The sequence below is a fragment of the Podospora pseudopauciseta genome (genome assembly GCF_035222475.1).
Source record: "Podospora pseudopauciseta strain CBS 411.78 chromosome 2 map unlocalized CBS411.78m_2, whole genome shotgun sequence".
In the NCBI taxonomy this organism is placed as follows: domain Eukaryota; kingdom Fungi; phylum Ascomycota; class Sordariomycetes; order Sordariales; family Podosporaceae; genus Podospora; species Podospora pseudopauciseta.
Genome location: NW_026946663.1, coordinates 3,068,127 through 3,090,835, shown reverse-complemented (window position 1 = coordinate 3,090,835; position 22,709 = coordinate 3,068,127). Strand labels below are relative to the sequence as shown.

The 22,709-nt window shown below is 51.0% G+C and overlaps 8 protein-coding genes across 8 annotated transcripts; 4 read left to right on the top strand and 4 right to left on the bottom strand.

The window, feature by feature from the left end:
- Positions 1–33: 33 nt before the first annotated feature.
- QC763_208500 (uncharacterized protein) lies at positions 34–2,276 on the bottom strand. Its single transcript, XM_062909899.1, has 3 exons — positions 1,480–2,276; positions 1,186–1,406; positions 34–1,123 (listed from the first exon to the last, which is right to left on the bottom strand). Exons 1-3 carry the CDS (start codon positions 1,642–1,644, stop codon positions 550–552), a joined length of 960 nt encoding a protein of 319 aa, XP_062768741.1. The 5' UTR covers positions 1,645–2,276; the 3' UTR covers positions 34–549.
- Positions 2,277–4,206: 1,930 nt separating this feature from the next.
- Positions 4,207–5,638, top strand: QC763_208490 (uncharacterized protein; the record flags this gene model as incomplete). The annotated part of the gene is made up of 4 exons (XM_062909898.1): positions 4,207–4,232; positions 4,299–4,530; positions 4,849–5,109; positions 5,210–5,638. The coding sequence occupies 4 exons, from the start codon at positions 4,207–4,209 to the stop codon at positions 5,636–5,638; spliced, it is 948 nt and encodes a 315-aa protein (XP_062768740.1).
- QC763_208480 (uncharacterized protein) lies at positions 4,978–7,889 on the bottom strand. Its single transcript, XM_062909897.1, has 3 exons — positions 7,105–7,889; positions 6,886–7,048; positions 4,978–6,831 (listed from the first exon to the last, which is right to left on the bottom strand). Exons 1-3 carry the CDS (start codon positions 7,126–7,128, stop codon positions 5,768–5,770), a joined length of 1,251 nt encoding a protein of 416 aa, XP_062768739.1. The 5' UTR covers positions 7,129–7,889; the 3' UTR covers positions 4,978–5,767.
- A 1,532-nt stretch (positions 7,890–9,421) lies between these two features.
- On the top strand, positions 9,422–10,405 carry LGA1 (L-threo-3-deoxy-hexylosonate aldolase; the record flags this gene model as incomplete). Its single annotated transcript, XM_062909896.1, has 1 exon — positions 9,422–10,405. One exon carries the CDS (start codon positions 9,422–9,424, stop codon positions 10,403–10,405), a length of 984 nt encoding a protein of 327 aa, XP_062768738.1.
- Positions 10,406–10,570: 165 nt separating this feature from the next.
- On the bottom strand, positions 10,571–11,477 carry GPX2 (Glutathione peroxidase 2). The gene is made up of 2 exons (XM_062909895.1): positions 11,270–11,477; positions 10,571–11,215 (listed from the first exon to the last, which is right to left on the bottom strand). Exons 1-2 carry the CDS (start codon positions 11,292–11,294, stop codon positions 10,755–10,757), a joined length of 486 nt encoding a protein of 161 aa, XP_062768737.1. The 5' UTR covers positions 11,295–11,477; the 3' UTR covers positions 10,571–10,754.
- A 283-nt stretch (positions 11,478–11,760) lies between these two features.
- QC763_208450 (uncharacterized protein) lies at positions 11,761–14,413 on the top strand. The gene is given in 5 exon segments (XM_062909894.1): positions 11,761–11,846; positions 11,864–11,958; positions 12,015–12,815; positions 12,865–13,866; positions 13,949–14,413. 3 exon segments carry the CDS (start codon positions 12,779–12,781, stop codon positions 14,299–14,301), a joined length of 1,392 nt encoding a protein of 463 aa, XP_062768736.1. The 5' UTR covers positions 11,761–11,846; positions 11,864–11,958; positions 12,015–12,778; the 3' UTR covers positions 14,302–14,413.
- A 3,176-nt stretch (positions 14,414–17,589) lies between these two features.
- Positions 17,590–18,186, bottom strand: QC763_208440 (uncharacterized protein; the record flags this gene model as incomplete). The annotated part of the gene is made up of 1 exon (XM_062909893.1): positions 17,590–18,186. The coding sequence occupies one exon, from the start codon at positions 18,184–18,186 to the stop codon at positions 17,590–17,592; it is 597 nt and encodes a 198-aa protein (XP_062768735.1).
- A 606-nt stretch (positions 18,187–18,792) lies between these two features.
- On the top strand, positions 18,793–20,568 carry hob3 (BAR adaptor protein Hob3). The gene is made up of 6 exons (XM_062909892.1): positions 18,793–19,067; positions 19,139–19,189; positions 19,349–19,394; positions 19,463–19,536; positions 19,597–19,803; positions 19,859–20,568. Exons 1-6 carry the CDS (start codon positions 19,055–19,057, stop codon positions 20,251–20,253), a joined length of 786 nt encoding a protein of 261 aa, XP_062768734.1. The 5' UTR covers positions 18,793–19,054; the 3' UTR covers positions 20,254–20,568.
- Positions 20,569–22,709: the final 2,141 nt, after the last annotated feature.

Genomic DNA, 22,709 nt, shown 5'->3' with positions numbered 1-22,709 from the left:
AGTTTGGAGATATCTTGAACAGACACCACATCTTCTGCGTTGCCATTCTTCAATATATCAATTTGGGAAATGCCCTGCAACTCCTCTATACGCCTTAAACCCTTCATCACGGCTTCAACTGGAACCGTGCCTCGTGCTCAAACAAAGCCACCAAAGCCACCATTCGCACATTCAAGAACCAGGACATTCAACAATCCATCCTCATGTTCAACTACATGATACCTCCCTTTTCGTGTGAACAAGTCCCCCTCTTCCACCTGACGCCAAAACCCTAAAGACATTTCATGAGAGGTTTGTATATCGTGATCATTGTATAATAAAACCATACGCAAAGCCAAATGCCTCCAATGTACAAACTCCGCCCTCCGGAAACAAGATCATTCAGAAACAGTAAACACCCCTTCCCCACCAATTAACCCATCAAGCCATGACATGCCATTCGCTGCACTTTTGCTGAAGATGACCTTCCCAAGCACGTTTCGCTTTTCATATCCCCCCTGACCATCAAGCCCCCGTTCGTAACTCAACATCAGTTCTATTCATCATCGATCACCGATGAAGGTGATCATAATTCGCCTGCGGAAACCTCGCCGGCCCCGTCCTATCCTCCTCCTCATCATACGTCCCCACACTCGGAGCCTGATACCTACTATTCATCGACCCTCCCAGCGTAGACGCACCCCCCATCCCCATAGCCGACACCCGTCCAGAGTTATACTCGGTATCGTCATCAAACGGGTTCGCGTTCGCCTCTCCCCTTCGGAACGGGTTGTCCTGGTACGAGCTGCCGATTGTGCTCGCGTTGGCCGCTCCACCGCCAACAGCGCTGCCGTACGGGTCCGAGTAATCCGACTTGGGGGCGCCGTAGGGGTCAGAGGAGTAGTCAGATCTGGCACCGCCGTAGGGAGCGGGTCTGTCGTCGTCGTCGGCGTCGTGGATGTTGACCGGGGCGTAGGCTTCCTCGTCGTGGGGGGCGAGGGAGAAGGCGGCTTTGTCGGGGTCGATGTTCTGGCTGTCGGAGCCGGCGCCGCGATCGCCGCGGTCGTAGCCGGGGAGGCGGTTGTTCCATTGGTAGTATTTGAGGGTCCAGATGCTTAGGAAGGTGGTGGCGCAGAAGAAGAGGCTGGGGATAGTTAGTACGGGTTATTCAAGATGGGAAGATGGTGGGGGAGGGGTAGGACATACAAGACGAATACGCCCATGGCGACGATGGCCTTGCTGATACCGCAAACATCTCCGCAAAGACCAGAAGAGTTATACGCCGCCTGTGTCGCAAAGGCAGAGAGCCAGATGATGGTGAAGATGACGTCGACCAAGACCATCACCGTCGGGTTGGCGATCTTGCGGGTTCGTGGGAAACGAGGGGCGCCGATGAGGTAGATCCATGCTGGTAACGACAAGAAGAACTGCCATCCCATATCCACGTCAGTATCTTGTGATCCCAAAAAGTGAGGGGATACAGATAAGGCTGAGACATACCACTGCGAACGTCCACCCGTTGTTGCCCACAATCTTTGCGCTCTCGGCCCGGAACACAGCAATCTCGAGGCACCATAGTACAAACGCAAAGACAATCTGTGCTATGTGGAATGCGAGCTTGAAGGCCGGAATTTGCTCGGCGTCGAGCTCAAAGTCTTCCCACATTTTTTTCTTTGGAGGGGCTCTCTGTCCGGCGCTCGGTTCGATTGGGTTCGTCTGGTGTCGGTTGGTGTTGATGTTGCTATGCGCTTGCGCACGCCCTCCCGCCTGTCAGAAGATCAAGGTTTCCGGCCAAGGTTTTTCGAAAAGGAATTCGGAGGGGAGTTTGTTGTGTTTGTGCTGAAGACGATAGGGCTGCGACTGCACAGAAGATACAAAGAGCTGAGGTTGCGCAAGCTGGAGGTTTCCTTGGCTTCTCTCTCGCCTTATGCTTGGTTGCCCAGGGAACTCGATGGGGCTCGCACTCAAAAGCTGACGACTACCAACAGGGAACGAGGCTGTATGTGCGACGTCAAGTATTTCGTTTGGTGGAGATGGGATGGCCAAAAAAAAACAGGATAAAAAGGACGAAAACAAAACAACCACCGGATACGGATATTCAGTTGCAAAACAGAACAGACTTTGCAGAATCGAAAAGCGGTCGTCAGCTTTAGGATGGAGTTGACGTTGCATGTCAATATCTCTGTCGCAGGTTTGTCACCTCAACCCTGGATCCCTCCGGCTTGTCGCTGTCAAACTGCTGCAAACACAGCCGCAGCGCCTGGCTTGGCCCTGTTGCAAAGCCACAACAATGACGCTACTCCTGCTCCGGTCGCCGCGTTCCCATTCCCCATCACCGCGAAGTGCCGGTGCTGGTGTTCCTTCTTGGGACTCTACGCCACGAGTTGTGCCTGGTTTCGACCAACCAACGCTCCGAGATTTTGAAATGCTCTCTCAGCTGTGGCGCCACACTCGGTCCAAGTCCAAGACGAAGCAAGAAACGGGTTACCAGCCCGATCAGCAGAAGCTGTAACCTTTTCATTTATTTTATCCTGATATTTTCTTCAGTCTGGTATCACCACAAGGGAGCCTGAGAATCGACATGCTCTCGACAGCGAATTCCGCATGAACAAACAGAACTGGATCGAACAGGCGACAGTTTTGAATCTCGCATCCTGGGATTTTGGCCAAGAAACTGGAAGTTGTGTGGAAATGGTTTGTGCGCCGAAAAGCTGAGCACACTGTCCAGCCGCAGCATCACCATCGACCAAATAAAGTCTCGGTCGCCAGAGCAAAACCGGATCCAAACGCGATATCTTTTTTGAGAGCAGGTCTGCGATAACTAATATTCGGCTTTAACCGGGAAGCACAGAAACCGGCGAGGTGAGGCTTGGTCGGCGCTTCGCTGGCCTTCAAGGGGTATCAACATTGTTTCGACGAGGCCTGCCTAGCGAAGATCATGCATCCATTCACAGTGTGTCTGTAATCAACACTGCTGTATGCTCGTAAGGCAGAACCCAAGTGTCATGTTTGAAAGCATTTTGACATCGTGAAAACCATTCAGTTCATATTGCCGTCGTAGGATGCTCTAATCACGTTCTCTTGCGCTTACACTTTACTACAGGTGCAAAACTTGGCCTGGCAACGTGGTCACACAGGGGTAATCCGCGCTTCGCTACGTTGCTGGCGCTTCACGTTGGGCGCCTAACAGCTAGACGTTGGGCATCTAGACGCTGGACACCACGGGGGACAACGCGATGGTGATCATCGAGACGCTGGCTATCATGCATCTACACGCTTACTCTAGATAGACGGGACTCTCTTAATTGACTGGCAACTCGAACCACCTTCCCAGATGCTATGTAAGCCAGGTCACCTGACGACAGCCCGATTAGGATAAGGCTAGTTTTTGTCACTAGACCTAATTGGACACCACACCCAGATTTTTAAACTCCAACATTAAAGTCTACGACCAAATATATATACTTAAAATACAACTACGACACCACCACATAGGTATTTTAAAAGCAGTATATATTTAAGCCTTCTTTTTATTGGAAAAGCCTGTTACGCTTATATGTATTTTAGTAGTTTGTGGTGCCGGTGAGTCTTAATTGATTGCTTGTTAATGTGTGCGCGCCTGGGTAATTCGTGCAGGTGGTATGTGTGGCCGGTGGCGAGCCATCTAAGGGAGTCAGATAGACGTCCAGCCTCTAGGTGTTCATGTTCTATGATCACAGATGAGTATATATGTTGCCTCTCACAATCCAGCATCATGTTGTTTCTAATCATTGCGTTACACACTCCTCACATCACTTCCTTACATACCCCTTATTCATTGCCTTACACATTCACTATCGAGCTCGCCGGGGCCGTCGTCGGAATTATCGGCTTGGGAATACAGGCCACCGAATGTCTTATCAAGTACTACGCATCAGTTAAGAGTTCGAAAGCCAACATCACCAGTACCATTCAACAGCTCAAAGCGCTAGCCACAATACTCCAGGAGTTGCAAATTTGTTTTCGAACCCGCAAGTTCCAACCCCATGAGAGAGATCTTCTTCACTCGCTCGAGTCATCGATTCGGGAGTGCGAAGGCCACATTCAGGAGTTACACAACGAAGCCCAGAAACTTTCAGAATGCTCTTCAACCAGCAGCGGTTCAAGTTCTTTCTTTTCGCGCACATTCATCCGTCAGCTCGCCTATCCCTTACGTGGTGAGTTTCCCCTTCTCGATACTTGATAAGTATGGCGTCTGCAAGGATGCTACCAAAGTACGACATAGACACCACAGTCCGGAAGCTCTCAGCGATGGTCGACGGGATATGCTCCAATCTGAGATTGGGTCTTCAAGTGTTAAATCTAGGAAGCAGCATGAATGTCATAGAAGGCATTCAAGCTAACCACGAGATGGTGAGGACGGAGCGGGCCGATCGATTGATGGCAGATATGCAACGATGGCTGAATGCATCTGATATATCCGTCCAACACAACGACACCATCAACAAGCAACACTCAAACACTGGCAACTGGTTCATCAGGGGTCCAGCATTTTCCTCCTGGCACACCAAACCCGACTCGTTCCTTTGGCTGCATGGGCCTGCCGGTTGTGGGAAAACGGTCCTCGCTTCAGCCGCGATTCAACATGTGCTCAGGCTTCGACAGCCCAACAAGGCAGTGGGCGTTGCCTACTTCTACTTCGATTCCAACGATACCTCGAGACAAACCTCATTTTCAATGCTTTGCTCCGTGATACACCAGTTTCTCGGCCACCTGAAATCCGACAATCCCGTTGTCGGTGAATTGGATCATTTGATGCGTGTCAACCATTTCAATGTACCACCTTCAGAGTCGGGCTTGATGGGCGTTCTTCGCACCGCGGTCAAGCAGTTCAGCAACACCTACATCATCTTGGACGGACTAGACGAGTACCCCAGGAAGACCGGCCGAGGGTGTCTGCTCAAGGCGATCGAGGAAATCCAGGGCTGGCCAGACTCTCGACTGCATCTGCTCGTGTCTAGCCGCGATGAGCCAGATATCCGAGACTATCTTCGCCTGGCCACTCACGAGGAGGTCAAGATCAACAATGTCGACTTGGACATTGAGACGTTTATCACTGGAACCCTGCGGAACAACCGGAACCTTCAAAGGGTGAGACAATTTCATCTCCTCATTCAGGGTGCTCTTATCTCGAGAGCGGAGGGATCGTAAGTCTTATATCCTTCCAAGCACCCATTCATGATTTCCCAGGATACTACCACATTCTCCTAGATTCCGATGGGTCGAGTGTATGCTCACAGCCCTAGAATCCTGCCCGGTGGTAGAGGCACGAGTCAAGAGCTTGTTTTCCTCTGTGCCATACCCCTTGTGTGAAACCTATGAGCGTATGCTTCTAGATGTCGAACAAGGCTTTCTCGAAGATGCAAGGAGCATCTTGACATTGCTCTGCTCTGCTGAGCGATCGCTGACTGTTGCGGAAGTTGATGGCACCTTGAGGATGGGGCTTGGCGCAGAGGATATCCTTCTCTGCTGCCCAGGGCTCGTGGTTATCGAGCACAACCAGGTCAGGCTGGTGCACAGTTCCGTGAGGGAATATCTGCAGTCGGAAAATCTAGCTCAGGCGAAGTTTAGGGCATCAAATTTTTGGGTTCGCAATGTTCCCGCTCAGTCTCAGGCTTAGCAGGCCCCGATTCGTAGCTGGCAGTTACTGGGCCTGGTGATCTTTCTGTTTCCTTTGTTTGGGTTGGAAGGCGTGACGTTCAGGAGAATAACCAACATAGCGCCATTGCGCGAAATAATACACAACCGATCAAAGAAGGCTCCAGTTCCCATCCCTCTGCTCAATCCTCACCTCCCTCCCCTCATCGATACTCCTCCTGCCCGCCTCCAAAATCGCTGTCGTAGCAATTGTGTTCCTTAGCGTCGGAAGCCCCTTCTTGTCCAAATCCGCCGGCTTCAACTCTCCCGCATTAACGGACCGGCAGCCATCAACGAACTTTTCCATAGACACATACCCATACCCACTCTGCCCGTTGAAGTTCCCATCCTCATCAGGCGCGTACCTCATGTAAAAAGGGTTATACCAAACCAACTGACCCGCTGCATCCTCTGCAACGTCATACCCGCGTTTGGCTTGGTTGATGGTGATTTCGCCATCTCGAGCCAGGTAGTGGAAGTACTGGTTGGAGTGAACTCCTGCTTTTTGGGGCGCTGTCCAGGAAGCGGTGTATACACCCGTGGCATGCTTCGAAGGGTCGTCCTTCTTCTCCCAGTGCACGAGTAGGGAGATGGTGTCCTCGGTTGATTCGTGACAGCCGAGACTGGTGGCTACTCCTTTTGATGCTGAGGCGGAGACCTTGACAGGAATGTAGCCAAGTTGGGACACCATGGAATCACAGATATCCACATGGTGACTATTCAAGTAGTAGGAGATATCCGAGTCAATCCCTGCCCAGGCCTTGAACGTCTCGAGTTGGAATTTGGGCTGGGACATGTAACTGTAAAAGTAATTGAAGTCACCGAGCTTTTTGGCTCTGAATTTTGCGTCGGCATAGGCGGGGTCGTAGCGTTTGTGGTGTTCGACATAGACGTAGACGCCGTGTTTTTCGGCGGCGGCGAGGAGGGCGATGTGGTGTTCGAGGAGTTTGACTGCAGGTTTGGTGATCATGACGTGGATTCCTCGCTCGATGGCATAGAGAGCAATGGGGTAGTGGGTGGTGTCTGGGGTGAAGATTGTGATGGCATCGCCGGGTTTGAGGGCGTCGATGGCGGTCTTGTAGGCATCGGGATCTTTTGTGTCGTCGGAGGGGAAGGACTCGAATGAGGTGTCAAGGTTGTTATAGGCTAGGGTGATGTTTTTATGGAGGTGTTCCCCTTGGATGTGTTAGCTAGATGTTTGAGTGGGTTGGACATTTCTAAGGTACGCACTGATTGCTGGGTATTTCGTCCCATTCACACCCACCATCCCAAGTTTGCCGACCTTGCCCCTTCGTCTGAGGTCAAACATGGAGAGACCGACTACGCCTACCTTCTTGTCCGATGCTGAGCCACCGGTCCCTACGAAACCTGTGGTGTACTCGCCGGTACCAACCTTGGTTCATTTGGTCAGCAGTGGTCGATAGCTAACAGGTGAGGAATTGTCCGTACCATCAGCACATTGAGCGGCTCCATTCTGTCTGTCAAAGCCAAGGCCAGGGGTCAATGGTGGGCAGGAAAGAAAGGCCAAAATTGAATGAAATGAGATTGATTGGAGATGTTGGAAGTCTAAGTACATATGGGTTCGATGAGTGGCAGAGCATCAATCACGTTTTCCGGCCTTGGTGTCGTGCCAGGCGGTTCCTTGCATATGAGATACATGTTGAAGGCGTACAACAATTCCTCTCAAGTTGTGGTTCGAGTCGATCCGGAAGAATTCTGGAAGAGGGGCCGACAGACTGCGAGTTGGGGTCGATTTGGAGAAGAGCATTCACCCGGCCAATTCATTGCAACATACATCGCATGTGTTGTCCGCATGTGATGGCGTATGATAGGTGTCATTTCTTCCCCGGTTTTGGTCCATTGGTATGTTGCAGGTTCCTAAAACAAAGATTCCGCCACTTAAAAATAATCCAGGCCGGAAAGAACGACCTGGTGATGTTCATGAGGTGGTTGTTCCTTCTCATCGATAAGATATCGTGGAGAAACACATTAAATAACCCGAAGCCCCACCATGAGACCCACCCCCACACTGCCCCGCATCTGCTAGAAGCTCGGATGGAAGCAACCACCACCGAGAGAGAGCTCCAACAACGACAACAGAGGCCAAAGCAGCGACCTGGACCTTCACTCGGTTCATCATGCAGGTCACCCATCGCTGTGGATTGAAGAGATCCTGTTTTCCTCAGGCTAAATATCAGCATCACACCCTCCAGCTCGCCTCTCCTCACCGGCTCCGCCTCACCACACACTCCCGCCAGCGTCTTCGAGGTGGCGCGCAAAGCCGGTCAAGCTTTCTTCCCTTCAGCAAGCAAAAGAGCCAATTGTGCATCCTTTTTCTCCCCCCAAACCCGCTGACCTAGTCTTCAAGTTGATTGGAGGAAATAGTTTCTCCGTCGGCCATATAGTTAGTATCACACACAAGCGTGGGTGCAGTTTGTGACAGGTGCCGGTCTCCAGTTTTTCTTATTCATCTTTGCAACACCCAGCTTCCTTCTCTGACGACACCTCACGGCAGCAACGTCGGCAGAGGGCTGAGAACCACCTGGATCACCAATCATCTGCTGATACACCGTCCATCATCCTCATCAACTGGAAGGACAGTCTCTCAGCAAAACCATCTCGCTGTCAGCCGGCCAGTCCTTCATGTGTCCTCCCGGATGAACCGCTTAAACATTGCTACTCCACAGAACCAGGACGCAACATCAACCTGCAGCTCTCCCGGCATACTTGTTCGCTTTTTGTGGGGTTACCGGATTAGTCCCCTTGCTTTTCAATTGTTCGCTCGTCTGGTCTCAACGTCACCGCTCTCGTCTGTTATTTCTCGCACTGAAGTGGCTGTCCAGCTTGCTTCAAGCTGCTCACATGACCCCCATCCACTGTTCGTACTGGATTTTACCGCAATGGCCTCGTTCACAGGTAGTTCCTGTCTCAACAGTAAAGCTCTGAGGATCATGGGGCCGGAGTTGGTAGTCTGACCAGTCCATTACTGGTAAAGGCTCTCGTTAGTTCAAGAATAATAACCAAGAACATCTCAACAACTACCCTGAACCAGCCTTCACCTTCCCCCCAGTTACATCTGAGGCATTAGACGTGTCTGGGATCAGCATAGGGGGATGTCAGTATCGCTTGGCTAAACCCGGTTGCCTGGGTTGGTTGAATGGGCTTGGTCTGTTATCTCTGGTATGAAAGAGACCAGATGATGTACACACTCACATCTGGTTGCCGATGGATGCTTTGGGGTGCGTGATTTCCTGACCCCATTGCTCTATATATTATCCCGATATAGCTGCGAAACATTGTCGATGGCCACAAGCGGCCGCCTTGCCGATGAGTGTGCTGGCATCGCTGTTGCATCTGACCTAGCTCCCTTCCTTCCCGCAGTCCCTGCAATCGAATTTGGAGGACTTGGCTCCGAGTTGGAGGTTCTGGCCCGCTTCTTGTTCAACATCCCACACAAGAAGCGTCTGAAGACCCATGTCTGATCAGACTAGACATCTTCTTCTTGCGCGTGGCTGACGGGCACAACCCCACTGGTTCCTATTTACATTAGGTCATGGGGCGACTGTCAACTCCCATCAGGGGTTCGTGTGTTTTCTTAAGTAGCCGGCCTTCCGCCCTGGCCGTCCCTGTCTTTTCTATCTCATACTGTAACATCTCCCCACGTGCCCACTCTCAAATCCAGACTCCTAGCCTCACGCGTCATTTGGCTTTCACGGTCCCTTCCTCTCAAAACATCCTTCATCACCGTTCGGCTTCCTACTCGACCATGACTGCCACCAATGGTGCCACCAATGGCCACTCCTCCCCCCGGAGGCCACTCCCATGTGGTATCTACGCCCCCACCATGACCTTCTTCGACGCCGAGACCGAAGACCTCGACATCCCCACCATCAAGAAGCACGCCGAAAGACTAGTCAAGGACGGCCTCGTAGGCCTTGTCACAATGGGATCCAACGGGGAGGCCATCCACTGCACACGTGAAGAGAAGCTAGCAGTGACCAAGGCTACGAGAGAGGCACTCGACGAGGCCGGCTTCACAGACACCCCCATCATCATCGGTGCCACCGAGGGCAGCGTCCGGGGAACGATTGAGCTGTGCAAGCTGGCCAAGGATGTCGGTGCTGACTACGCCCTGCTCCTCCCACCATCCTACTTTCGGTTCTTGATGGATGAGCAGGCTATATACGATTATTTCGTGAGCGTTGCCGAAGAGAGCCCGCTTGGATTGATCTTGTACAACTACCCCGGCGCCGTGGCTGGCATAGACATGGACTCGGACCTTCTTATCAAGTTGGCCGCGCACCCAAACATTGTCGGGACAAAATTCACATGTGGAAACACGGGAAAGCTGACGAGAGTGGCGCTGGCAACGGAGGCAAAGACACCGTGGGCGGAAGGGTCAGGGTACATGGCGTTTGGAGGAATGTGTGACTTTACAGTGCAGACTTTGGCAAGCGGGGGCAGCGGGATCATTGCTGGAGGCGCGAACGTCATGCCAAAGGTTTGCACAAAAGTATGGAACTTGTATGCGGAAGGGAAGACGGAGGAGGCCATTGCGCTGCAGAAGACGCTGTCGAAGGGGGACTGGGTGTTGACCAAGGCGGCGATCGCGGGGACGAAGCAGGCTATTCAGAGTTATTTTGGGTATGGTGGGCACCCGAGGAGGCCGCTGAAGAGGTTGGATAAAGTAAAGGTTACTGCTATTGAGGAGGGGGTGAGGGAGGTTATGGAGGTTGAGAGGTCGTTGTGATGGGAGGGGGTGGGTGGGGTTGGGATTGGAACAGGCTGATGAATGATGAGATGAAATATCGAATGAGTTGGAAAGGAGTGATCATCATCTGATGAACGAGATGGGCTCAGTGTCGGGAAGTAATAAACCTCACACTCAAAATACTGTGTTTATGGGGAAAGATGGTGGCAGCAATCACAATAGGCCAATGCAAAACGCATGTGCTCATTATTCATGTTTATTGTCTCTTGCAAATAGTAGGGTATATCAATTTATCCAAGCTCGCAGTTCCCTCTCCAAAGCCCTCTTATCCAAAAAGCAACATACCCCTGGATCCTGACAGAAAAAAAACATCAAAACCGCTCATTGTTTACTTCTCCAACTCAGCCAAGATCTCCTTCTCCAGAGAAGCCGGGCCCGTCACACTAGCCCATCTCCCCTTAACCTGGCCGTCCTTGCCAATCAAAAACTTCTCAAAGTTCCACTTGATCCTCTTGAGCCCGAGGAGGCCAGACTTTTGCTCCTTGAGCCACTCGAACAAGGGGTGGGCATTGTCACCATTCACCTCAATCTTTTGCATAATGGGAAAGGTGACGCCAAAGTTGCGCTCGCAAAAGGCGACGATTTCCGCCTCGGCGTCGGGTTCCTGGCCGCCGAACTGGTTGCAGGGGAAGCCAAGGATGACGAACTGGTCTGGGTGCTTGGCGGTGATGTTTTTGTAGAGCTCCTCAAGACCAGCATACTGTGAGGTGAAGCCGCACTTGGAGGCGACGTTGACAATGAGGATTACTTTGTCTTTGAAGTTGGAGAGGGGGTATTCTTGGCCCTTGCCTATAATGGGGGTTAGTTGGGGGATGTGGGAGGGGGGGGGAGGGGAGGGGAGACATGCTGTCCAAGGGCTTGAAGTCATAGATGGTTGCTGCGGAAGCCATTTTGCCGAAGTATTTATTAGGTTGAACGGATCTGTTCAGGTGATAGGGTAGAGGTAAACGATGAGTCGGATGAGAAACGGATAAAATAGGCTCTATAGCTCTCGATAGAGATAGTATGTGAGATGTTGTACGACGTGAGGTGAGAAGAAACATCATGAGAGAAGTTGATGGAGAGAGGGACCAAACAAATATATTCCCCGTTGGAGGTGCCTCGGAGGTGGGGTCGGGAAAGAGCTATCTGATTCCAAATCGGTTTCACCAACTCACGCAATCCTAAGCTGGGTTTTGGGAAAGTCCGTGACCCCGGATGTTGTCTATTGGTCTGTTACCTTTACTTGTGGCGTGTTATGAACCAGGGGTTTCTAAGCAGGCAGAAAAGAGGCGCACTTTTCTCTTCTCAATGTTGGGACTTTTTCGATGAAAATGAGCCACTGTAAGCCTCGGCGCTCGAAGGGTAACAAGATGTTTGTCCTGTGATGCGATTGGTGAGTGGGCTCCACTGATTGGAAGATCGACATTCGAAAATGTAGATGGCACGGACCTCAAGAATACCGTTGACGGCCACTCCGTGTTATGATAGCGGAGGCCGTGGACACCGCTGATGAACAACTCTCAGCATCGCAGAGAGCTGTGTTTGAACCTGTGGGTCGTACGTAGCCAGACTGACTGTGTTGTACTTCATCTGATTTGGGCTACAGGTTCTTGTCCATCTATGGATAGCATTATCAGCGGAATTTGGAAGCGCTGTTTTGCACCAAACTGTCTGTCTGGTACAGTTCGGAGCAGCCCTGTGTATCTCGGTTAAGGGTATAGCGAACTTCATCTGATGTTACCGTTCGCCATAGCAATGCAAACAATGAACCACGCGATAGGTTCATGCAGAGCGGCATTGTCAACTGTCGAGTTTTGTGTTTCGGGTGTCCCTGAAGAAGGATACCAAGAGTCTGTGACTTGTGGGGCAGAGCAACGCGGGGTTGGCTGCTGGCTGGTACGTCACTGGGCACAGAGAATGTTGAGATGAAGTTCGCTGGTGTTATAAGCGGTGATGGCAGCTGATGGGCTCACATATATATCAACTCGATTTCCAAAGCTATATTTTAACTGAAGATTTTCAAATCGTGGTGCAGTATTGTCCTTATCATGTCTCAGAGACAGCACCTCAAAGGTGCCCCTCCAAGCTGTTGCCCCGCGTTGGACATGGGAAGCTTAAAGGTGCCGGCCGCCCACCGCCAATTGATGACGACGAGCCCAGGCCCCAGGCGACTTGGAGCTGCAAGCGGCAACTCTCTTTGAGCCGCAATCGATGAGGCGGAAGACAGAGACCAACTCCGGATATCTTCGGTTCATATCCAATCAATTGTTCCTTCCCACTGTTTTATCTTTTTGAATTTCATCATCCTGGTCGCTGCGCATACTCCCCGCTCTTCCCCTCCTCCTGGGACACTCGAAGCTAGCAAGCGAAATGGAGGAGCAACAGAAAAGAAATATTGTTATTATCGGTATATATTCCATTCTCCCATGTTTGCTCTGTAAGCTAATATAGACTAGGGGGCGGTATTATCGGATGCACGACGGCCTACTTCCTAACACGCCATCCCAAGTTCAATCCGAACCTTCACACGATCACTCTACTCGAAGCAACGGCGATTGCTGCTGGCGCATCCGGAAAAGCTGGTGGGCTCCTGGCGCTATGGGCCTACCCGCAATCTCTGGTTCCATTATCATACCGACTACACAAAGCGTTGGCAGAGGAGCATAATGGCGCCGAGCGCTGGGGATATAGACGAGTAGGATGTGGGTCTATCACAGCGACTGTTACTCGAGACGACCTCCTCGCCAGAACCAAGACGAACCTAACACCCTCGTCACCTGTAAAAGGAGAGCAAAATGGAAATGGGGTGGCTACAAACAGTCAAAACAATGATGCTCTTCCGATACAGAGCTCAGTGGCCGGTGACCCTGCCCAGGGCGACAAAGAATCAGACTGGCAAAAGCTCCCGAAGCAAGACGAAGATGCCACTACCCTGCTCAAGCCTTCTGTTCTACCGCAAGATCTCGACTGGTTCGACTCTACAGTTGTTCAACACTATCAAGAGATGGGTCAACCTGGAGCAACCGAAACAGCACAAGTTCATCCTTTTCATTTCACTACCTCAATTGCCGCCCTCGCTCAACAAAAGGGAGTTGATTTCCGAATAGGCGCAAAGGTCACTCGTCTCAAGTACAACAGCGAGAAAACAAAGGTTATCGGGCTACAGTACGAAGACAGAAACAGCGGCGAAGTTGTTGATCTGGACAATGTGACAGATGTAGTTGTTTCTGCGGGGCCATGGACAGGCAAGATCCTGCCTAGAACCAAGATTGAAGGATTGAGGGCACATAGTGTGGTTTATGAGGTAGATGTGACGCCGTATGCTGTCTTTACCGACATTATGCTGCCAACAGACTTTGTGCCTGAGCATCGGGCGAGAAAGGGGCAGAAGAGGAAGCATAAGCGGAATGTTGATCCGGAGGTGTATGCTAGACCTTTTGGTGAGGTATATGCTTGTGGTAGGTTTCTTGGGTCGAGTTTCTGTCGTTTATCCTAGTCATGTTTCCACAAAGATGAAGCTAACATGACTGAACCAAAAAGGCGAACCAGATCCTTCGATCCCTCTTCCAGAAACTGCAGACTTGGTGCAGTGCGACGAAGACCAATGTGATGACTTGACTGCATATATGGGAACCGTTTCGCCTATCTTGGGGAGTGCTCCCATCAAAGCGAAACAGGCATGCTATCTGCCAAGGCATATGAGGTTTGGCACGGAGCGTGACCCAGTCATTGGGCAGTCTTACGTGAAGGGGTTGTGGATCGCTTCCGGGCATACATGTTGGGGGATTCAGAACGGTCCCGGTACTGGGTGTTTGATGGCTGAACTGATCCTGGATGGTGAAGCAAGGAGCGCTGACATTACAGAGCTCGAGCCGAAGAAGTATAAGGTCTAGATCTCGGATTACCTTCATTTCTGTACCCAGAACCTTGACAAATATTTGACATTACGCTCGCGCTTAGCCGCTGTCAAGTTTGTGGCCGCATCCTTGGCGAGATGTTTGAGGCGAGGCATACATGGGCACCTATTTGGCTCCCTCCATCTCTCCCTTTTGTACAACATATATGGATTTTTGTTCTGTAAGAAGTATCTGGCTGCCCAATCTCATAGCCACGATCATGGAGGTTGCTGGTGCTATTATTGGGGTCATTTCTCTGGGCATTCAAGCTACCCAATGCCTTGTCAAGTATTACACAACAGTGAAGGACCTGAAAATCGACACTTCGCGTACCATCAGCAAGCTGGATTCCCTTCTTTTGATTCTCAACTCTTTAGACTCAAATTTTAGAAACCGCAAATTCCAACCTATTGAGCTAGCACTTCTCAAGACTATACAATATTCGATTCAAGAGTGCGAGGAATACATATACGAATTGAGCAATGAGTCCAAGATACTCACAGAAGCTCCTACTCCAAACCGACTCACGAGGACTGCTTCGTCCAAAATCGAGGCTTTCGCACGTACTGCTGCTCGCCGGGTCACCTACCCTTTCCACCGTAAGTAGCAGTTAAGCCTGCACGATTTCCCACTAACTAACCGTATATGTGTATGTAATAATAGAGGGTATGCTTCAGAAACTTGGCGAAACCATTGACAACATCCGCACCGACCTAACGTTGGCTCTTCAAGTGGTCCAACAAAAGGACGCAACGACCATTCAGGATGATATACAAGACACCAAACTTGCGGTTCATCTCATCAGAGGTAGTCAAATTACTATTCAAGATGGTATAAAAGACACAAAAGCCACTGTTAGTCTTATGAGGGACAGCCAAATGAAGATTGAGGATGATGTAGAGGATACGAAAGCGGTACCCAACCACATCCGAAACACTCAAGTATCCCATGAACTTCGGTCCTGGTCGGGCCTAAAAGCGCCCGATGTGTCAGTCAACTACAATGAGGCCTGTAAGAAGCGTCATTCAGGAATTGGTCACTGGTTTGTGAAAGGAACTGACTTCAACACTTGGCTATCCACACCAAATTCCTTCCTCTGGTTGAATGGGTTTGCCGGCTGTGGTAAGCCGGTCCTGTCTTCAACAGCTATCCAGTTGGCAGAGAGACACCGGCAGCAGCAGTCCCGCCCGGAAAAGTCACCAGTGGCTTAGCTTACTTCTACTTCACTTTCAACGACGGATCGAAGCAAGATGCTACCGCTTTGCTTCGATCAGCAATCCTCCAGCTCGCTGGTCAGATTAAGACAGGGGAAGAGCACCTCAAACGCCTCGAGGATAGTTTTGTTGACGCCACGCCACCCGATGACGAACTCTTGGAGACTCTAAACGCCATAATTCGGGAGTTCGAGGACGTCTACATCATTGTAGACGCCTTAGATGAGAGTCCAAAAGACAGACACCGAGATGATTTGCTCGATGCGGTACAAGTAATACGAGAGTGGTCAGAACCTCGGTTACATCTTTTGGTCAGCAGCCGTGACGAACAAGATATTCGGGAGTGTCTATCACCATCTGAAGACGGAGACATCAAAATGAAAAACGCTTCCATTGACTCGGATATCTCGTCCTTCGTTGCTGCTCGTTTACAAACGAATCGTCGCCTCCAAGGGTGGAAAAACTATCGACAGGAAATTCAAGATGCTCTAGCATCTCGTGCTAATGGCGTGAGTTTTTTCAGGTTATTTGGTGGTCATGAGACGTCTTCAATGTCAACAAAAACATGTGGATGTGTACTGATACATCACAGCTTTCGATGGGTCGAATGCCAGTTCAAAGCCCTCCAATCCTGTCCAATAAGCAAGACCTATCTCAACAGCATGCTCGCCTCGCTCCCTCGGAACCCGGAAGACACCTACGAACGAATACTCCTGAATATCGACAAAGCCTTAGCCGAAGATGCCAGGAGAGTCTTGGCACTGCTCTGTACCGCTGCACGGCCGCTTACAACCCTCGAGCTCATCCATGCAACGGCAGTGCAGCTCGGAGATAATCCCCAGTTCAACAAAGACAGGATACTGGAGGGTGATGACGAAATCCTGAAAATCTGTCCTGGCCTTCTCGAGTTCGACCAAAACAGCAACGTGAGGATTGCTCACTATTCGGTCCAGGAATATCTCGAGTCAGATAGGATAACAGACTCACTGGCATCGCAGTTTCACGTCGAGAGACAAGCTGCCAATACAGAGGTTGCTCGCACCTGCTTGACATATATGACGGATCCAGAAGTCTCCGAGTTGGTCGAGCAGTTTGTTATTAGCCCGAAAGACAAAGAACAGGGCGAGCTCATAGTCGCTACTTTTCCACTCGTGCAGTATGCTTCCAGCAACTGGAGGGGCCATAATAGGTTGGCAGACATGAGCCACCCGCACCTCACAGCCTTGTTCTGCAGCTACATTACAACTCAAAGGATTTGTGCGATCCTTTGCTGTTTTTCCGATGGGGCACTGGGGAGGCTCCCATTTTTAGATCAGTTAGAGACCCCATACACGCAGCCGCAGACAAGGGTTTAGAGTTGGTACGTTCAAGCCACGGTGCTGAGGTTGGCTATCGGATACTCTGACTAACACCCAACTTCCTCAGATCCTCCGCGCCCTCTTTGAGACCTGTCCTGAAGTCGACCGAACCAATTTCCCTGCGGCAAGCTACCCTCAGGGACCAATATGGAGCTTTACGTGAGCTGTTGACACATGACGCTGATCCCGATGTCGAGCTTCAAGCCGAGTTTGGCACTACAGCGCTGTTCTGGGCTTTGTACTGGTCGCATAATGACTCGGCCCGGATCCTTTTAGAGTATGGTGCCTGACCCAAATCACATATTCCAGACGCCCCAGGATGGTATCGGGTTTGCCGTACGTGATTGGTTCATAGGAGATGGTTTTGATGTGGATGTTGTGACGCCTTTTGCTTGTCGCTGTATGGGCTGAGAATGGGAGGGGAGTGGAATTACTTCTTGATAACGGTGCAGATCCTACTGTTGGGCGTCTTTTAGAGGCAGCAGCACACCGAAACGACGAGAAGGTTTTACAGCCGCTCCATAAGAGGGGTATATGGGGCAGCCAGATGTTGGCATGATGGGGAGACACATGCAGTTATTCTTCATTGGTATGGTTTTGGGTAATGGAGGAAGGAACTGAGGAACTCAGGATGTAGACTCCTGCCTCCAAATTGGGTATCACAAAATATATCGGTACAGATTCTCTCACACCTTCAACCCTTTAAATGCACCTCATGAAGCCTCCCATTTCTTCTCCAAATCCATCAACGCAGCCAACAGCCCAGCACCTCCCTTCTCCTCCAGGATCCCTCTAGCATGCCTTGGGATCTTGCTCAGCACATAATCCGAAACCGACGCCCTCTCCCTCTCCACCGGCCTCCCAATACCGACCGAAACCCTAGCCCACTTCCCTTCTGGATCAGCCTTCAACGAGGCGTTCACGCTCTTAATGCCGTTATGCCCCCTATGACTCCGCGCCCAATCCCTAATCTTCACTACACCCAGCTCCTCCTCCAGGTCATCATGCACCAGTACAACTCCCAACTCAGCTGGACTGAGCCCGTTGTCAATAAGGTGCTCCCTGTAAGCCCTTGCGAACCATGTCCCAGTCACATTCATAACACAGGGACTTTGCAAAAACGAATATTTTGGCCCGATGGAGGCTTCTGTGCTCTTCTTTCCATGCCGCGCCACCTTGAAGGAAGGCTGCGTATCAGCCATCTGGTTTCGTAGAGCGTTGAGGACGATGTGGCCGGCTGAGTGGTAGGTGTTACGGTAGGCTTCGCCGGGGTTGCCGAGGCCGACGACGAGGATGCGCCGAACAGACATTTCTGGTGTTTGTGACTCGATGGATGTTGCTGGTACTGGTTCTGGATCCTGAACGGGGTTTTGTTTGAACCGGCGGGACTTTTGTTTGGTCGTTATGCTGGTTGGCTGCCTCTGGCAGACTTTGGTGTTGTTTCTAAGTGTCTTTGCTGTGGGTGGAAACTTTTTAAATGGGCTTTGAACAGCCGGTTGGGGAATTGCTTGTTGGGTGTGTGGTCTTTGGATAGAATGCAAAAATGAGTGAATGAAGGAAAGGTGCAACATAAGAGTCTATTGCGAGATCTTATAAATAAAACTATGGTCTACATTTTTGACATGAACCGTAAGCCTCCTCGCCGCGGCGAGTGACTCAAAGGCATTCTAACTTTGGAACACAAAGCCGTTGTTCTGAGTGAGTGAGATGGCTTGAAGTGAGATGAGGATGGAAGGCTTGGTTTGTCAGCTGGCAAACAGGCGGCAGCCCAGAAGCTCGGAGATGGCCCACTTGGCGGGGGATCTGTGCTGGGATTGTGGCTGTTCCTGGGCTCTGACGTCGTCGGGGCGGGACGACGGCACGCACGCGGGTTTGGGTAGGCAGTCAAGCGGGGCTCAGCCACAGTTCAACATTCGTCACCTCTCTCCATCTCGGTGGTTCAGATTCAAACCGGCCACAACGAGCATCCTAGCCAGCCTTGAACCACGACACTACCTGCGGTTGTCAGTCAATTAGCTTTGCCTTGAATATCGCTTCATTCAACAACGACGACTAATACAACCGACGACTGCGCAGTGCCCTATTCGAACAGGGGACGAACGAGCGACGCCCTGAAAACCCCTGAATTTCGAACCGCAATAGACCAGGAATCAACCAGTCAACAACCAGTTGCCCATCATGTCTTGGGCGGGTACGTGGACCGCACCATAACTTGAGGATGTACCAGAGACATTTTGCGCTGACCTTTTTGTTGTACTGCAGGCTTCAAGAAGAATGTCAACCGCGCTACGACGCAGGTGATGATGAAGACCGGTTCGTCCGTTTCGTTAATGCACTGAGAGCACCAACATCAGCGCCACACCACTTCCATGGCCTCGCCCCCAACGATGCCAGCCACTACACTATACTCTACCGCCCCGAAGACGAATGTTCTTCTGCTTCCAAAATGCTGACTGTTCTTGGTTTGATCAGGCCATGTCGAGAAGACAAATGACCGGGATTATGAAGTTGAAGAAAGGTACGGATATGGTGCCACGCAATCGCTGGTTGAAAGAGGCTGGAACAGGAAACTGATATTTTGGATAGACGTTTCAGAACCATGGAGGCGGCATCGCTGCGGTTACAGAAGGAGGCAAAGGGATACCTCGATTCTCTGCGAGGTATGAGGACACGGTGCCAGAAGGGACAGGTCGAAGCGGTAATGTACTAACAGATAACAGCGATGACGGCCTCACAAATGCGTATTGCCGAGACAATCGATGCCTTCTACGGCGAAGCCGGCGCTAAGGACGGCGTGAGCAGGAGCTACAAGCAAGCAGTAGAGGATTTGGATGCCGAAACGATCAAGGCGCTCGACGGGCCATATCGGACGACAGTGCTAGAGCCCATCTCGAGATTTTGCGCCTACTTTCCCGATGTGAATGAGTGTATGTTCCTACTCCCTGCCCCCGGATCCGAGACCTTCTGACACGGGTAATTTAGGTATCAAGAAACGCAGCCACAAACTCCTCGACTACGACGCACTACGTGCCAAGGTTAAGAAGCTGGTCGAAAAGCCCGACAAGGATGTTACCAAGCTCCCAAGAGCGGAGAAGGAGATGGACATGGCCAAGGCAGCATACGAACAGCTCAACGAACAATTGTGCACAGAGCTGCCACAGCTCATCGATCTACGCGTTCCTTACCTTGATCCATCATTCGAGGCACTTGTCAAGATCCAATTGCGGTTTTGCGCAGAGGCTTACAGCAGAATGGCTCAGGTGCAGCAGTACCTAGATGCGGACACTAGAGATCAGTACGCCGAGGGCCACTTGGATAGCAGAGTCGAACAGGTGCTACAGGAGATAAGAGAACTGAGCATCAGTGGGACTGTGTAAAGGGGGTTGAGAGGGTGATTACTGGAAATTTGGATGGGACTGGAAATTCTTATGTTGTTGTAATTGGCGTTTTGAGATGGGACATTGACCGGTTGGAACAGAGCCTGTATGCATTCTTACATACCCTATGCATGCTATTTAGCCTTCTTTTGGTGTGAGGTCTTCTTTTAGAAGTTTGACCTGGCAGGTTTGCTGTATTGCCCTTGCTGATTAGATCACATGAACAAGCAGGCGGTTCTTCTTATTGGACATTTTTAATCCTATGCAAGCTTGTATCGCCATCATAGTCATGTTCACCCATGTTATATACCTAGGCCTGCAGCGTGTGGGGGCTAGCTGGAAGTTTTCATCAAAGTTCACATCACGGCCTTGAAATTACTCCCAATTTTACCACTTGTTTTGCCATGTGGTAGCTGGGAAGTATTGGAGGTCATAACCGAATGTAGAGTACACCGATGGCTTCTTTCATGTAGCTCGCCAGCATCTCTTGCCCTGGGAAATAGTGCCCGAGTGAGCGATGTTCCCTAGGCGCTGTCGACCAACTCATGTGGTGTATTTGAGAGCAGTCAGCGATGGATGAAGATGGCCCCTTAAACGTCAATGGCTAGGCCAGGTATGGAAAGGGGGGTATTATATTTTGGTTTAAGGGGCCTCGCCATTGTTTACATCAGTATCACTGGGCACTGGGTATATTTGACGGGTCCTCCGAACGCTCGGCTCGGCATCCGAAAAGTATGTACGGAGTCGGAGAGGAGGGTCACATGGTTACGGGGTTGACACTTTGGGACGGGAAACGGAGGCGGAGAGGCGGAGACGTCTTGGCTTTTCCGCTCCCACTGTTTTTCAAAGACACCAAGTGCATTGAAACGTCACCATGTATTTTGTGGAGTTGTCGCATTGAAGACAGATGACCCATCGGTTTGGATGAGAATGTGAGATCGACGGAAGCGAAATGGGAAGGGGAGGTTTTGAATGGCTTGTGGTTGGCGCCAAGTGTGGGTTGTTTTGAAGTTGGGAAACTGGGAAAATGTTGGACTTCAAAGAGGGAAAGTGAATCAAAGAGCATTGGTGGAGGACAAAAAGCGAACTGCAGCCGCATGCCCAATGACTCCATCACTGAGCATTTGGTTTTCTCTAGCTTCCATGACTGTCCAAGCACGGTGACGGTGTTTCGCAGCGTCATTGTCATAGGTGGTGTCATTTGGCCTAAAAATAAACCCTGTTAGTCAACCAAAAGTCAATCGAAACCCGCCGAGTAGTTGGTTGGCTTCTGATCGTCAGGGCGTCAAAGGGATCAAAGACAGCTTCAATTGGCTCTCAGAGACTGAGACTTCAAACTGAAGGCATGAAAGTCGATTGGAGATTGACAAGGCAAGGCTGAAACAGCGCTGAAGAGACGGGGGGACCTTGCAACTGGCTTTCAAGTGCTGTTTCGGATTTGGCCAGGCGCTCTGAGGATTTGGTATGAATTGGGCCATGATTGACGGCGGCTGGCGGATCTCTCCGGCGTTTCGTTTTTGGCGCTACGATTGCCCTGGATCTGCCATTCTGCTGGCCAATGGTTCCGATCGTGAAAGGATTCTTTTTCTGGAAGAAGACGATGATCACCTGCAAACACCCCGTCCGGGCGGCAGTCGGAAGGCGTAGAGAAACAACAGCAAGAGCATCAGCGACTTGTTATCCGCACCACACCAATACGCCCGAGCTCGGGCCGACCATCCACCATGTTGGAATGTAGTGAGGGCCTAGACTTGATTGTGATGGTGGGTGGTCGCTGAATAGCATGCTGTAACGATTTCAGGCTATTCTGGCCCAAGCAGGTGGCTCTTGTGTCGGATGCAGGAAGAGCTTCCTCTCAATATCGACCTACAGGTTGCATGCTGGTGTGGGTGGCACCAGAACCGGCGTGTTGGCGGAAATGGTACCGGATCATCATCTCAAGTATATTCACTGGGTCCGGCTCTTATTCGGTGCGAATAGCTCGTATCTGGATGTGCTTGTGAACAGCAATCGACTCATTGATGGCCGGTAGATGGGGGAAGCAAGAAGAGTTGAACGCGACACACAAACTGCTGCGCCTCAACAAGTGGGTTGGTCGATTGGGAGCCAGACGCCCAGAAAGCAACGGGGAACCTTGTCAATCGTGCAGATGTCTTCGGAGACATCCCAAGACATCCAGATCCAACAAGTGACAGGTCTCCATTCAAAGGTGTCCACAGTCCACAGTCCCACAGCAGCAACAGCTGGTCAGGGGAATGGGCCTCTTGTGTGCTACCATAGCAAGCGTGACAGCAAGCGTTTCGATGGGGCGAATCAGCCTAGGGAACGGGTGCCTTGATATTTTAGGACAGAAGCCTTTCTCACCAGTCGCGCGTGTAGATGCTGGTTCCATTTACCTGTGGGAATTGAAGGACGGTGAGGTAAGTGGAAGGTGTCTGGTGATTTCTGCTGTCGAC

Excerpts from the sequence above, each read along its gene's own strand:
- QC763_208450 (XM_062909894.1), top strand. The coding sequence starts at position 12,779 with ATGGAGGAGCAACAGAAAAGAAATATTGTTATTATCG. Across the intron at positions 12,816-12,864 it reads AAGAAATATTGTTATTATCG|GGGGCGGTATTATCGGATGC; the intron begins GTATATATTCCA and ends AATATAGACTAG. Across the intron at positions 13,867-13,948 it reads TGGTGAGGTATATGCTTGTG|GCGAACCAGATCCTTCGATC; the intron begins GTAGGTTTCTTG and ends TGAACCAAAAAG.
- QC763_208500 (XM_062909899.1), bottom strand. The coding sequence starts at position 1,644 with ATGTGGGAAGACTTTGAGCTCGACGCCGAGCAAATTCCGGCCTTCAAG. Across the intron at positions 1,407-1,479 it reads ACGGGTGGACGTTCGCAGTG|TTCTTCTTGTCGTTACCAGC; the intron begins GTATGTCTCAGC and ends ATGGGATGGCAG. Across the intron at positions 1,124-1,185 it reads GCCATGGGCGTATTCGTCTT|CCTCTTCTTCTGCGCCACCA; the intron begins GTATGTCCTACC and ends AACTATCCCCAG.
- GPX2 (XM_062909895.1), bottom strand. The coding sequence starts at position 11,294 with ATGACTTCAAGCCCTTGGACAGCAT. Across the intron at positions 11,216-11,269 it reads TTCAAGCCCTTGGACAGCAT|GCAAGGGCCAAGAATACCCC; the intron begins GTCTCCCCTCCC and ends CCCCCATTATAG.
- hob3 (XM_062909892.1), top strand. Across the intron at positions 19,190-19,348 it reads GCAGGTGATGATGAAGACCG|GCCATGTCGAGAAGACAAAT; the intron begins GTTCGTCCGTTT and ends TGGTTTGATCAG. Across the intron at positions 19,804-19,858 it reads CTTTCCCGATGTGAATGAGT|GTATCAAGAAACGCAGCCAC; the intron begins GTATGTTCCTAC and ends CGGGTAATTTAG.
- QC763_208480 (XM_062909897.1), bottom strand. The coding sequence starts at position 7,128 with ATGGAGCCGCTCAATGTGCTGATG. Across the intron at positions 7,049-7,104 it reads AGCCGCTCAATGTGCTGATG|GTTGGTACCGGCGAGTACAC; the intron begins GTACGGACAATT and ends AAATGAACCAAG. Across the intron at positions 6,832-6,885 it reads GACGAAATACCCAGCAATCA|GGGAACACCTCCATAAAAAC; the intron begins GTGCGTACCTTA and ends AACACATCCAAG.